At 40.9% G+C, this 15,075-nt stretch overlaps 1 protein-coding gene across 2 annotated transcripts in view; it reads right to left on the bottom strand.

Moving 5' to 3' along the window:
* The window catches only part of myo10.2.S (myosin 10, gene 2 S homeolog), a 49,589-nt gene that overhangs the window by 15,824 nt on the left and 18,690 nt on the right, over positions 1-15,075 (bottom strand). For both annotated transcript variants that reach the window (NM_001092950.1, XM_041575654.1), the window contains 18 exon segments: positions 1,462-1,586; positions 2,423-2,503; positions 2,635-2,743; positions 5,039-5,121; positions 6,210-6,278; positions 6,948-7,040; positions 7,464-7,530; positions 8,503-8,603; positions 8,810-8,956; positions 9,198-9,316; positions 9,744-9,873; positions 10,940-11,043; positions 11,245-11,329; positions 11,439-11,452; positions 12,622-12,746; positions 12,899-13,027; positions 13,256-13,443; positions 13,940-14,098. In NM_001092950.1, the coding sequence (NP_001086419.1) occupies positions 1,462-1,586; positions 2,423-2,503; positions 2,635-2,743; positions 5,039-5,121; positions 6,210-6,278; positions 6,948-7,040; positions 7,464-7,530; positions 8,503-8,603; positions 8,810-8,956; positions 9,198-9,316; positions 9,744-9,873; positions 10,940-11,043; positions 11,245-11,329; positions 11,439-11,452; positions 12,622-12,746; positions 12,899-13,027; positions 13,256-13,443; positions 13,940-14,098 (1,928 nt within the window).

The following is a 15,075-nucleotide window of genomic DNA, read 5'->3' as shown; positions in this document are numbered from 1 at the left end:
CCGAGTAATATTTGTTAATAGTAATTCATTGATTCTGTGTTTTGCCACTAGGTGGAGCCTGCACCAAAGTGAAACAAATTCCTTGAAAAATGTTATTGCTGCAAAAGCTTGACACATCACTGGTACCCAGCCCTCTCAGTAACTTTACATCCTTAATACTCCCCCTATATAATACTCCCCCTATATAAACTACAATATCTTGGAGCACATTGCCCCCATAGACTGCTTCAGGCCTGAATTTGACTCTAAGGAGTCTATGGCAGAAGACCAAGCTGTTGTATTTACAGAGCCCGTTGCCCACATCTCCTAGTAAGAAGCGGCTTGTGAACAAATGCCTTACTTGATGATTTATGTAATAGAGACCTTAGACTGTAAGCTATTAAAGGGGTGCTTTAACTAGTTGTTTTCAGATAGATCACCAGAAATAACGACTTTTTCCAATAACTTTCTATTTTCTATGTGTGACCGTTTTTCTAATATTGAAGTGTAAAGTGTCATTTTTCACCTTCTGAAGCAGCTCTGCGAGGGGGGTCGCCGACCCTGTAAACTGTTCTAAATGGATACATTTACAGTAGTTGATACATTTCTTATCTTTGTCACTGCTGAGCAGAATCTCTAGGTTTCATTACAGACAGCTGTTAGAATTGATACAATAGTGGCCAATACTCCAGAGATGCTGCTGAGAAATGTATCAACTAAATGTTGCAAAATTGTAACATTTTACAGTGCACCTGAATTATTGAGTATACATTAAAAAAAATAAATAATGGAAAGTAATTGAAAAAAGTCTTTATTTTTTGGGAACAATCTGAAAACAACTGAAGTGAAAAAAATGTTTGGAAGGTGAACAACCCCTTTAATAATTCCTTGGATAAGTCCATTTGGTATAAAACATTATCAGATTATCATTAACTTCACTAGAACTTCCCCCATGGTAAGTGAATCAAGTATCTCTCCCCAATACTTCTCTGGACTATTCCTGGGCTGCTCTCTCACAGTGTCAGCCACAGCTGGGCTTAAACTGAAAGAGACAGTGAATTGATTTCAATGTCCTGTAAAAACATAATCTTACAGCAAAAGCTCCCCCAAGTGGTCAAAGCTACTTCATGCGCTTTCGACTGTCCACAGAAATGAATGTAGTATGAAACCCACCCAACAGCTCTAAGGTGGATCAAAATCACTCTCCTCCTACAGAATAACAAAGCTGCCTAGGATCAGGAAGTACAACATATCAGAGCTTTGTCTCTGGGTCAGTACCAGGGAGACTGGATTCACTTACACATGGGAGCTTTCTAGCGGGGCTTATAATAATGAACCGATATTTATCCGAAGGGGACTTATCCTTTAAGAATGGGGTATGGTTAGTTTACTTAAGAAGGAGCTTAAATTATTGGCTCAGCCAAAATGTCTTTATGTTATTGGTTTATTGACCAAGGCATGAGCCAACTGTGTGAGTCTTACCTGCTGACAAAATCCTGGTACAGTCGGCGCACAGGGAATCCAGCTCTTCGGATCTTCACAGTCTCCAGCATTCCAGAATATCTCAGCTGGTTCAGAACCACATCTGGATTAAATGTGTTTGAGAGCTGGGAAAGGGGATAATTGGCTTTAGTGCTGGTGACAAAAGTAAATGGAACACAAGGAATACAGGAAAAAGTGCACCCAATCTAATACTAACGCTACTAACAAAGATCATCATCATCATTTATTTATATAGCGCTGTCAAGATACGCAGTGCAGTACAAAGATCTCAGAATGGGGCAATTAGCCCCTTGGGCATCAGAACACTTTGCAGCAATGTCTTTCTTTCCATTCATATGAAGGGAAAATGTACAGTTTATGGCAGACACTTCTGCTTGTAGATGTCAGAGTTTCACATTCCATGGTGACGCCTATCCACCAGCAATAATGTTTATTTTGCTTCTGCTTTATGTATCCAAGATGCTACTGGTTTGCAGTTTTAGCCTTGCCTAAGATGCCACTGTTGTGCTGGCAAGCCACAAGGTTATTATCACACCCTACATGATTGCTATTATGGTATTATCCAGTTAAAACAAGACAGAAAGTGTCCCAGCAGTTCAGGCCTGTGGCCATCCAATATGGTGGTTAACAGGAAAAAGTACCTAGGGTTTCTCATAGCCAGCACATAGAGTAGCCATAAAACAATGCCAGCATAGGTATTCCCCTGTACTAAACACAATTAAGCAGGAACAGCCTCCTTAGTTTGCTCATAGACAGAGAGGGGAGTGGGCCATCTTGTACACAGTAAACTACCTGGAGTCCTAAATAAGCACGACTGCCCAATTCACTAAATGTTATGTACATGTGAAAAGGGTTTTACAGTCTTTTTTTTGCAGATAAAGGAGGGTTTCTGTGCAGAATAACATAAGCCATTTTTAAGGAAAAAGAAAAGTGTACTCACCTTTTCAGTGTTGGGTTTGATGCAGCGGATGAAGAAAGGGTTGGAAGTGCTGAGCATGGCCATCAGGGAATGGAGAGACTCCTAAACGCAGACATTAAAAAAGGAAAGACTCAGTAGAGGAATAGATGCTTAGTATTTAACCTCATGCATATATGTGGGAGCCACCAGGGCTGGTTGTCTGCTCCCAGTGATTGTGTGGAATTATTACTTACCCTGAACTGTGAGCTGACTGTCGGCTTCTTTCTCTGGGTCCCCATTTTAAGAGTCTCTCCACTGTTTCTACTGCAGACTTTCTCAAACAGGTCATACACAAAGTCCAGCCTAGGAGGCAATTAAAGGGTGTAAATCTATTCCCTAGGTATGTCATATCTCTATACCCCAGGTATGTCATACACAGTGCCAGGTCAAATGACACGAATGCCAAAGGTATTTCCCTGTGCCTTCACGAAGTGAGGCGGAGGCATCATCTCCAACCTCGCTTGGCAACAAATCTTTATCTTCTCCACCTGACCCTCCCCACTGCTGGCTGATGGACTTCCAGATAAGCCTGATCTAGGGGTAGCCAAACAGAAGAGTGCCTCTTCTGCCTTCCCCTAGTTCTGTGATCCCCGCTGAATACCATGATTGCATGTTTCTACAGTTCAGTGCACAGGAAATATTTGCCTTAAAGGAAAACTATACCCCCCAAACAATGTAGGTCTCTATTAAAAGATACTGAGTAAAATAGCTCATGTGTAAAACCCTGCTTGATGTAAATGAGCCATTATCATAATAATATACTTTTTTAGTAGTATGTGCCATTGGGTAATCATAAATAGAAAATTTCCATTTTAAAAAATAAGGGCCGCGCCCTGAGATCGTAAGATTCATCGTGCACACATACAAACCACATGTAAGGTCACATGAGCCAATTAACAGACAGAGTTCTGTCTTTTGCTTCCTCACTTCTTCCTGTTACAGTTAGTGTTGTAGTATTTCTGGTCAGGTGATCTCTGAGGCAGCACAGATAGAGTCACGAAATGGTGGTTCAAGGCAAGAGATGTAAAAGGGCAATATTTATGTAAATATATATTCCAGTTTGGTAAGATTCTTTAATATGTCATTCAATTTGATATAAACTATCTGTTGCTTAATATTAATTTTGGGGGTATAGTTTTCCTTTAAAGGGATTCGGTCATGATTTTTAAGATGTAGTTTTTATTTCTAAATTACACTGTTTACACTGTAAATAATTCATTCTACAATATAACATTTCATTCCTGAACCAGCAAGTGTATTTTTTTAATTTGTAATATTGGTGTGTAGGCAGCCATCTCAGGTAATTTTTCCTGGTCATGTGCTTTCAGAAAGAGCCAGCATTTTAGGATGGAACTGCTTTCTGGCAGGCTGTTGTTTCTCCTACTTAATGTAACTGAAGGTGTCGCAGTGGGACCTGGATTTTACTACTGAGTGTTGTTCTTAGATCTACCAGGCAGTTGTTTCTTGTGTTAGGGATCTGCTATCTGGTTACCTTCCCATTGTTCTATTGTTGCTGGGGGGGGGAGAGGGGGGTGATATCAATCAAATTTGCAGTAAAGCAGTAAAGAGTGACTGAAGTTTATCAGTGCAAAAGGCACATGACTGGGGCAGCTGGGAAACTAACTAACTGTCTAGCCCAGGAGTGCCCATACTTTACTAATATGAGGTCTACTTTTAATGATGTTGTCCCATTATGATCTACATCCATAAAGGCATTGTTAGCATTTTGTTTCATGGAAAATATTACTTAAATATTGATTTTTTTTTTAAATAAAATGTACAGTATATTGTTATATTTAACAAACATCTATTTCTTATGTAACCTTTATGTAATAAATATCTGAATGAAAACAATGAAACAGGAGGTGATTTAGACAAGCTGTTTGTTGACAGTGTCTTGAGATCTACTGTTCACCAGCTAAAAGTCTACTGGTAGATCCTGATCTACCTTTTGGGAACCCCTGGTCTAGCCCCATGTCAGATTTCAAAATTAAATATGAAAAAATCTGTTTACTTTTTTGAGAAACGGATTTCTGTGCAGAATTCTGCTGGAGCAGCACTATTAAAAAACATTTTTTTTCCAATGACAGTATCCCTTTAAAAGTGGAAATCTTGGCTCCGTTGGGGACCTTTTCGGTGGATAAGTAAATTAATTCTCCCTCTACCACTTACCCAGAAACAGACAGGACCAATTATTGTACTTCTTGTTCCTTGCCTGCTCTCCTTCCCATGGCCAGGAAGGAGGAGGGACTTGATCCTAACTGAACAGCCAGCAAGAGTAAGTGTAAACCAGATTGATAGCTCTTTGGTCAGCAGAAGGTGCTCTTGAACCATTAAACAACTATAAACAGGTTTATCTGGCCCACAATTCCCAGACAGCAGTGCTATAAATGAGACTTTCCGATAACTAACCCTATGTTTCTCTCAACATTCTTCCCATTTTCCTGGTTGTATCTAGAATCTCTGCCACAAAGCAAGACAGTACTGTTTTTTTTGCTTTCAGGTATGCATATACACTTTTAATTTTGTGTTAGTGGGCTGGTAAAGGGCCATTCTAACAGATATTACTTCTCCTTTAATACCAGTTATCCCACTCACCTGCTGTCTCGGAGCATGTTTAGAATATCATCCCTAAACGTGTCTCTGTTCTTCTCCAGGAACTCCTGCACATCGTATGTGACCTATAGAGTAAAAAAACAAACAAATTATTATAATTATACTCTAACTGAGGTGAACACATAAATAAAACATGTGAATAAATCCTAGCACTAGCTATAAGATACAAAAGAAATGAATTTACTATATAATATTATTTATATACTGTACTGTATATGATATATTGTTCTAGATGGCTGTTGGCACTAAATGGGATAAAGGCTAAATCCATTTGGCTGAAACTTGGAATGGGTTAAAGGAGAGGGAAAGTCATTCACCACTTGGGGTTTTTCGTTCTACTGCGCCTGTGCAGCCGCGCAAAGAAAGAGTAAGACAGAAGAAGATCGCTCCGTGGTGCCCACTGGTATAACCCCGGGCCGGTGCAGTTTTTTGCTGATAGAAGCACCAGCCGGGGGTTTCAGGTAAGTAAATACATTCACTTGAGGGTGCCTTACATTTGGCAACCCCAAGTGGTTAACGACTTTCCTTCTCCTTTAAAGGCTAAATACATTTGGCGGAAACTTGGCCACATTTTCACAAATCTCAGTAACACTTTTCCTATTGAAAGGGAGCATTTCTGCCCACAGTACTCATCCAGGGACAGAGCTCTGGTTCTCTGTACTTGCACTTCAGGGCTGCTCTCTTTCACATGGTCAGAAAGGGGTATGGCCGGTTTTCAACTGAAAAAATGGTTGGAAGTCTTTAATCTGCATTGCATTAGTTTGTTTGGGGCAGTGTAGAATAGTGAAAGAGTCACAGAAGAATACACCACAACTAAAAAGGGACAGAAATGGGCCCTCTGACACCTGGTACCTTGCTTGTTTTGTAGTGCTAATAGCAAGTGCTGTGAAACACAATGATATTGGGATGATATCGGGATAGTAGCTATAATGATGCAAGAAGCTTTTAAGGGTAACCACCCAAAACCAGTTTTTTTTTTGCAATGTCTAATGTTGTATGAAGGGTTACATTGCTTTTAGGTAGAATGTGAGCTGTAACGGTTCTACATTGTATCTCCTGATGGTTTGTCTTCTAGTGATCACATTCAACAGTAAATAGATAAAAAAAACATCCTGAAACGTACAATGTAATTTATTTGCCCCAAGGCACTTACCTCCCCCGCATAGTGCTTAATACCAAACTGGTGCTCAGTCACACGAGGCTTCACGTAATGGGGGTTATTCTGGGACAATGGGAAAAAACATTGGTGTTATATTGAAACACTGAGAATCCCATTAAAGCTGGGGCGACTAAGCTAGATATTTGGGAGGATGAGCCGAATCTCTAGGACAGTTATACCCAATGCAGGAGACAAGTCCTATACTGAATCTGAGCCTAACTTAAGATGGACATAGATGTGCAGATTATTAGCCTATATTGGACAAACGATCGTCCGTGCCAATCTTCTGACCTGTAACTAAACGTTCACATTAATATAAAGTAGTAAAGAGAACAAATCACACAATGCTCAGGCCATTAATTGACAGACGGCAAGCATACAAAAGTTATGTCTAAAATAATAGTGACAATTTCTCCTTGATATAGGTAATACATGCAGAGATCTTATCGGTAGCCAATATAAATCTTATAACCTATCCAATAAACTGAACGACTGATCGACATGGTATGAAAAATGTCAGGACACTCTACACACAGTCCAAAAATTGTAAAGAACTTCCGTTTCGTACAATGGGAACTTTGCATCTATGGCCAGCTTAAGCTTCAGACTTGGCCCCATCACTGCTCCACAGCTCAGGAAAATAAAGCTTGAAGTCTGTGTTGCAGGCATCATCACAGAACACCATAAATCAAGGACACAATGAAAAAGGACGTTATACATAATATGACTCACCGAATGTTGGTTATGGAACTTCTCAAGGAGGGTGAAGTCTGTCCCTTTAGGAAAACGACTTTCTTCATTGATTAGAGCCAAAATTCCCAATTTCTGGAAATGCAAGAAAGATGAGGACAATGGAACAATTAATGGAAATCACCATATACAGTATAAGCTATGAGGCTGCAACATCCCAAGCACTTCCTGCCTTGTTTTTGAAACCTAATGGATCTCTCATAAACCATAAACCACAATTTAGTCATGAGAGGTAATTGCCTGACTCCTCAAAAGGGTCAGCTATGAAATAATTTTCAATAAAATAAACATATCCAGACTTTTTTCTTTACAACAAACAGGGGACACACACACACACACATGGGATTTTAACATGCAGTTTTGGGGCACCTGATGGGCATTGCTGACCCAGTATCTCTCAGACTCAAATACACGCAAGCAAATATAATTTTCTGTCTCAACCTCAGCAAGGAATAGTTTCCCTTTACATTTGCTGTTGCTTGAGAATAACAGTCTCACCTTCTCTATTAGATCCAGGCACTCGGCATTGTCCATCCAGTCTATGGCGTCCCAGTGGATTCCCTCCCTGGGAGTGGCGCAAGGACAATGCAAAGGGGAACATAGAGAGAGAAGCAGCAAGATTAAATCAAACAGTAAACAAGAGGGCAACCCACTAGAGGTGTAGAAACTGCCCTGCCTATGCATCTGTCCATCATCATTGATGGCACAGATTGTTTGTAATAGTAGCTGTTGTGGTTGAGAAGGGAAACCCCTATCTCTGTTTATTTGCTGGTGCTTTAATCTCCTTCCCTCACATGGGTCAGAACCTGTACCAAACATGAATTTCCCTCAATGCCTTGCACACTTGTGTTATTCTCCTTCTTGATGCATTAATTACAGAACATGTAAGACATTGTGAAAATTGGAGGAGCCAGCCTGGCTGCTGATATCATGTTTCCATGGTATAAGTAGCCAAGACAAGCAGTACAAGGAAATAGTAAGAGACAGAAATAAATGGCTTGAGTGCATGAATAATAAGCCCCCAGGCTCTGGCAATGAATCACCTGTTGGGTAACAGCTGCCGTGCAGAGAGGCTTCTGGCAAAGGTCAATGTATTCAGATTATGGAAAGGCAACATCAGATAATAACACTGCCCCAGCACTGACTAATCCAGAGCCATCGGCCATTCTACAGCTAAAAGGGAAAATTATTCCTATTCCAAAGCTTCCATTTAACATTTCATTTAAGGAAAGTAAACCCTTAAGACAAAATCATGTTAAATTGCTCAGAGCGCTTCTCTAAACCCTTTTTTCTTTAGTTATTCAATATATTACCAGTTTTAAACAGCTAATGTAATGAGCAGGACACAGTGCCACCTATTGGTCATTTAGAGGGACTGCCCAAAGTCATCAAAAAAATAAATTTCACGAGAAAAGACAAGTCTTTTGCTGTTGCTCCACTTAGAAAACGAGTTCTAAGCAGAGCAAAGTTACAAAACGTTTCTTTGCTCGGGAAAAGTTACTTTCCAGAAGCCTTTGCTCCATCATGTCAAGCCCACCTGTTGTACTCCAGCTGCTCGAGGGAAAAGATGTGCTTATTGAAATATTCCTGCAGCTTCTCGTTGGCATAGTTGATGTTGAACTGTTCAAACCGATTCACCTGCACAAAGAACAAAACCAGAATTAGCCAAAGGCAACCGGAGCTTCATTAAGAATGGGCAGAGGGGTCCAATGTTCTGCTTTTAATTTAGGAGGTGAATTTAATTTAATTAAGCCCTTTGGAAAGTCCAAGTGTTCATAAACTCCCTTCTGCCCACAAGCAGTCATAATTCTCGCCTAAGGGTTACATTTATGATTTTTAAATACCTGGAAGTTCTCAAAGCCAAATATATCCAGAATCCCAACAGACTTAAAGTTCTCTTTGCCTCGAATACGAGCATTGATTTTGCTCAGAAGCCAAGAAAAGCACTGTGCATATAGTGCCATGGCAAGAGAATCCCGGGAGTCAGTTGCCTGCATAAAAAGAAACATAAGTAAGTGAGAAGGACCCTAGGGCCCATTGAGTCAGGAATAGGGTTGCCACCTTTTCTGTAAAAAAAATACCGTCCTTCCTGTATATTTATCTTTTTCACATTGGGATCAACCATCCAGGTGGCAACCCTGGTCAGGAAGGAAGCACAGGGGGACACAAGGACAAAAAGAAAATAGGTATGGGACTGTATGGGGGAAGCAGAATCTGTGTGGAACATCTCACCTGCTCCACTGTGAGGGGAGAACTGATTTCTTCCCCACGGAGAATCATGGATCTTTGTGTCAGAACCTCAGATAGCTGGAAGGAGTCCAATCCAAGGAGATCAGCTGCATCACCGAGTACTGGGGGAAAGGCATTGCATAAAGTGATTTAACAAACCAGCTTCACAGAAGCAAAGTTCCTCTGTACTATCCTTAATATCAAAGACAAGTATCCTGTGCTGGTGACGTTATATACAAAGCCTGCGAGGAAAATTCCACGGATTGTTACAACAGGGAGCATCAAGTGATGCTGAACAGGACAGAGATCCTTATAGACTGATATTACTTAGTCACTTGTTGGGAGTAGGTAAGTATAGGATATACTTATTTCTGATAATACAGTACTGTTAAAGACTAAAGACTTCAGCTGCCATACTGCTCCCCCTGTAAAGTTAAAGTAAAACACCCCCTATAGACTCCAGTCAGTGAACACACAATCATGGCATAAAACTTGTTTATCTCTACAGAGCAATAACATCTGACCAAAGCCCAGGTGCTGCTGCATTACCTGCTTTGCTTGTGATCTGGGCCCCTCCAGCTGTCATAAACTCCAGGTTCCCCAGCTGCAGAATTCCAGACAGCAACTTCCACACTTCTCTGATCTCCTCATCACTAAAATCCATCACCTGCAGGGCTGCCTATAAAGCCAAAACAAAACCAGAGATAATTTAGTCCCCAATCTGGTCCAGTTCCAGTTACTCCCAGTCATGCTCCTGACCAACTTAAACCCCCCTTCCCCTACCTGACAAGCTCCAATCTTTTGGTGGGGTTTGTGATGGGGACTGTACTTTGTCTAAGTAGTAATATAGCAGTTAGGTCTCTCTTAAAGCAGTTGTTCACCTTTCAGTTAACTTTTAGTATGTTGTAGAATGGCCCATTCTAAGAAATTCTGTTAATATTTTTTTTTAGTCATTTGTCATTTGTTCAGACACTTTCCAGCATTCAATGGGGGGGGGGGGGGTCACTGACTCCATCTAAAAAACAAATGTCCTGAGAGACTACAAATGTAATGTTATTGCTACTTTTAATTACTGAACCTGCTGTAGACTTGCCTCCTTATCTAACACGAAGCTGCACCCCTTTAGAACACTGAGCCTCCCTGCTCCTTTGAATAGAAAGTGGATTAAAGAGGTGTCTACAGGACATGTTTGATGCTTTCTGCTCCAATGGATATCAATCAGGCATGTACAGTAGGCAGCTTTTTGACCAACTTCCTATTCAAAGGAAAAGGAAGGCCGAGTAAACTAAAGGGGTGGAGCTTCTCACTAGATATGGAAGTGACTGGTTTCTGCAATATTTCAGATCCTATCTTAGAAAGGATGTCAGACTCAATGTAGGGAAAGAGGTATGCCATTTATGGGGCTGTTTAGAATCATTTTAGGGATTTTAAAATAAAAGGCTTACTTATGCTTTAAGAAGTCTATGGAGACAATCTGATTCAAGGTATTGCAGTTAGAGGAATGCACAAAGGGCTGGTTTTAATGATGGCTGGGGACTTTGCAGCAGTGCCATTTTTCAGGGATTGCAAAAGAGTTGTTAGAGGTCACTGCATGCTCCCCCTAGAGGTAGAATGTATAAATATGAATACAGTTGTTTATGAGATCAGTTTTTTATACAAAATTATGAACCACTAGAGAAACATTTTATTTTTATGTATTTGTATGAAACCCAGTGGTACAGTGTTGTTAGGTATTTGGGGCTCACCAGAACCTTCTCATACATGTCCTTATCATTGAGTCCTTCTGCGGTCACGCAGCCGGAGGTGCTGAGATACTGGTACGTTTGTGGATCAGAGAGGGCGAGCGCTTCTGTAAGATACAGACAGCAGTTAATCTGTGAGGGATCTTGTATGCACAGCTCTTATTTACATGATGCAGTCGTGCGGGTGAAACCTGAATGCTAATGTGCAGCTCCAGCTATGAGATTCCCAGTACAGTCCCTGACAGATATTCCTGCCCTGCAAATCAGAACAACACTAGGGCATTCCCATATAGAAGAAATATTCTCACCTTTCTCCTCCTTATTGGCTCCTGATAGCAAAGCATAGAATATATGGTAGTTCCTCTCCCCTGGGCTCTGGCGTGTGACCCGCGTCTGAAGGAGAGAAGGAACAATTGCACCAAAGCTATGCTTCATGCTCTATTTGTATGTAATTATTACCATGACTGTTGCTTCACAGGAGAGGAATGATTGGCAGACTTACCTTCTCTAATAAATCTGGATACGGATCAGTTAAGGGAATTAAGCAGAGGCAGCACATTTAACTGTTGAAAAATTGTTTTTTTTTAATGACTCACAAGGCATGTTAGTGCACCCAATAACAAGCAGCAGAAGTCGACCTAATGCTGGATACTGCCACCCGAAAATATGCACTGGAATTTATGAATACATTATTTACTGCTGGTGGGCTGCTCTCATTCCCGTGGTACAGCAGATGGGCAGGACACAGCTGAAATGGCAGACAGGGATTTTCCCCATTGCACTGAGTGAAAGAAGTAAAAGCTAAAATGCAATCAATTAATTTGCTAAATACTGTAGTTACAGATCAAGACAATTAAAGAACCCTTCAACTGGCTTTTAAGTTTAGACCAAAACCTTCAACGTGCCTGACAATGGGAGAGAAAGCAGCCTAGAATGCAGTAGTAGAAAAGCAAAACTCTAAACCTGGATAAGCTGTTAGGTTCTATTTAATGCATTTAGAACCTACCCCTAGGGTGAGGCAATCCATCCACCTTTCATTTAACCATGGCTGTATAAGCCTGTTAGGGTGTATTGCGGTGCAACACAGAGCAGGGAGATGCATCTATTGGTGCATTATAAACATTAGCAACTAATATGGTATCTGAGGTTAGAAAGTCTCTCACTTCCCCACTGATGGTTCCTGCCTGTCTGTCCCTAGTAGCACAAGGAATCTTCAGTTTTTCTCAAATAGGGAAGTGGGTAAACAAATTTCACTGACCCCTCATTCACAAGACGCCCATTTCTCTCTAGGAGGGCTCTGGGTACCATTCCTTTTCCCTGTAGAACCCTCACCTGCATCTATTACAGTAAATTATAATGCCTCTCCTCTGAATTAAAAGCAAAATAATATGTCTGTCTACACTTAATCTTAAATGTTTAATAAACCCTATTAGCACAGCTGATTATTCAGAAACAGCGCTTTATGTTTTTGCTTATATGTGCTTATTCATGTTAGGGGGCAGCCATGACCGCTCTGTGATGTAATGAGTAATGGCTGCATGCATACTGAAATGCACAAAGGAATATCGTTTGACCAAATATCTATCAGACATGGCTGTTCTCTTGTGTTACACAGTGAGCTAAGTTTCACCAGACTTATATTGTTCTTAAAATTCATAACCGGTCCCTTTCAGCCAAAAGGATACAGTCCACTACGCGTCCCCCTTGAATGTGTCCCTGCTGCGAGAAGTGAAGTTGGATGAATTTCCCAAAGCGGCTGGAGTTGTTGTTGTACACGGTTTTGGCATTCCCAAAGGCTTCAAGGATTGGGCTGTGAGGAGAGAGAGTATAGTTTGGCGGATGCTGTGGTTCCACAGAGGACTACATGATCACACAAAGTGCCCTTGCAATATTTTCTGTAATCACTCAGGTCAATGGGCAGCCACTAATCTATTGCAACATTCCCCATATTCCATACCCTACCTGCTCTCCATGATGGCTTTCTCCACGTGTGTCTGCATCCCTCCTCCTCCAGCTGAGTTCTGACTCATTGATGAGAGAAATTTCAGCAGCAGTTTGGTGCTTTCGGTCTTCCCTGCTCCACTTTCCCCACTGTAACGGGAAGCATGGTCAGAATAATGGCGAACTCCATCGGCTCATCATCAGTCTATACCGGGTGCCAAGTATGACACAATTACCATCTGTCTGTATGTGGTGCCCAGCTTTATGTAGAGTGGCTGATAGTAGGAAACCCCTGATGCTGCTGGAAGCTGTAGTTTTACAGCTGAACATTCAGTGAACTGTACTTAGTGAATAATTCATACAGGTCTCCCCACTTACCTTATAAGCACACACTGGCTGTCATGCCTCTTCCACAAGCAGCGGTAACACTCATTTGCAATGGCAAATATATGGGGGGGCAATTCTCCAAAGTGGTGACGGCTGTACAGATCCACACATTTCTCATCATACAGACCTGCTATGGGCTTGTAAGGATTAACAGAGGCCAGGATTGAGCCAATATTTGTCTAGAGAAAGCAAAGGTTTATCTAATGAGTAACAGAGGTCAGTTCTGCTACATTGTTTCAGGAGTCATAACCAACATTGAATAATGCTTCAAATGACAATTACATCTACATATAACATTAAAACCATGGAAGTGAGGAATAAATGTATATTTGGAAGTTGCTTAGAATGACATTATGCATCTTTTTGGGTGGAGGTTCCTTTTACATTTATTTTGCCAAGTCCAAATTACTGACAGCAGGCTTTAATTGCCCGGAATTTTAACAGTGTACAGTTCTCTATGGAACATGCCATTTTACATTGTTCTATAATTAGGCCATTATTGCCAGAAGGAAGTGGTTCTTCTCTCTGAAAGCTGTGCCAAGGGCAACCAATCAAAACCTAAATAGCGGAACAAATGATTCCTAGATGCAGCACTGACCCAAAAGAGAAAATATAAACAGGTTTGGAAATATTCCAATACACTCATATAACGCTACTCAGCTAGTAGATACTTACATAGATCTTGTCCTGCTGGTAGCGCAATCTCAAGTTCAGCATTATGGAGGCTTCGTGTAGATCAGACAGTAAAGACATGTCCTCCACCCCTTCTCTGCTACTCTGATGCATTGGGAGAACTTTTTCACGGGACAGGGAAGATCGGGGGTAACTGAAGACCTGGCAAAGTGAAAAAGCAACAGCAATTATAGGAACTTCATTTACTTAAAATGCATAAAAATGTAAGCAATTGTTATTCATTAGTCATGAAATTGTTAAGTCTGCTTAACTTTTTCTTACAAAACAAGAATTTTGATTTATGGCTGAGATTCTAGCTGTTTAAGAGCATTCTGTCACAGTGACACAGATCCTATCTGATACCCATTGTGAACAGCAGTCCTGCCCTGCTTTATGGCTGAGATTCTAGCTATCTGTATAACAGAGCATTCTGTCACAGTGACACAGATCCTATCTGATACCCATTGTACGCAGCAGTCCTGTCCTGCTTTATGGATGAGATTCTAGCTAAATTTATAACAAAGCATTAAATAATAGTGTCACAGATCCTATCTGATACCCGTTGTAAATAGCAGTCCTGTCCTGCTTTATGGCCAAGATTCTAGCTATCTGTATAACACAGCATCTATGCTGCAGAATTCCAGGACCCCCACCCTGTCACTATGAGGCAGCCCAGACATAGACTTTACAGTAAGGTCAATCACCCTTTCCTTTTCCTTCCATTTCTCAGAGGCGTCCATTAGCCCTGAAGTATTTTAAGGCTTTTCTGGAATTTAAACAAGAAGTTTGCCCTCTGGAACAGACTGTCTGTGACGCTGCTCCTCTTCCCAGCAACGGAGGATCATGTTCCTTGTGATACTACCGAGCACTGCACTGGGCATTGTCACATAACTTAGTACAATACAAGGGCATAGATAGACCATAGATTAGGTGCCCAATTCCATCTCTGTTTATTTGTATTTATACATATGGACAGGCGCTGCCATATTGTTACCTGTAGTATACTATTACAGTAGTTTAATGTACACAGGACATTATCATTATGAATGGAAACTGCCATACTATATTGAAGTCTTATATTCAGATCCAATTTTAGCAATGCTTCCCCTTTAAATTCCAAGCTGTTTATCAGTGTTCTA

The sequence above is a fragment of the Xenopus laevis genome, chromosome 9_10L, assembly GCF_017654675.1.
Source record: "Xenopus laevis strain J_2021 chromosome 9_10L, Xenopus_laevis_v10.1, whole genome shotgun sequence".
NCBI lineage: Eukaryota > Metazoa > Chordata > Amphibia > Anura > Pipidae > Xenopus > Xenopus laevis.
This window is presented reverse-complemented; position numbering and strand designations above follow the sequence as displayed.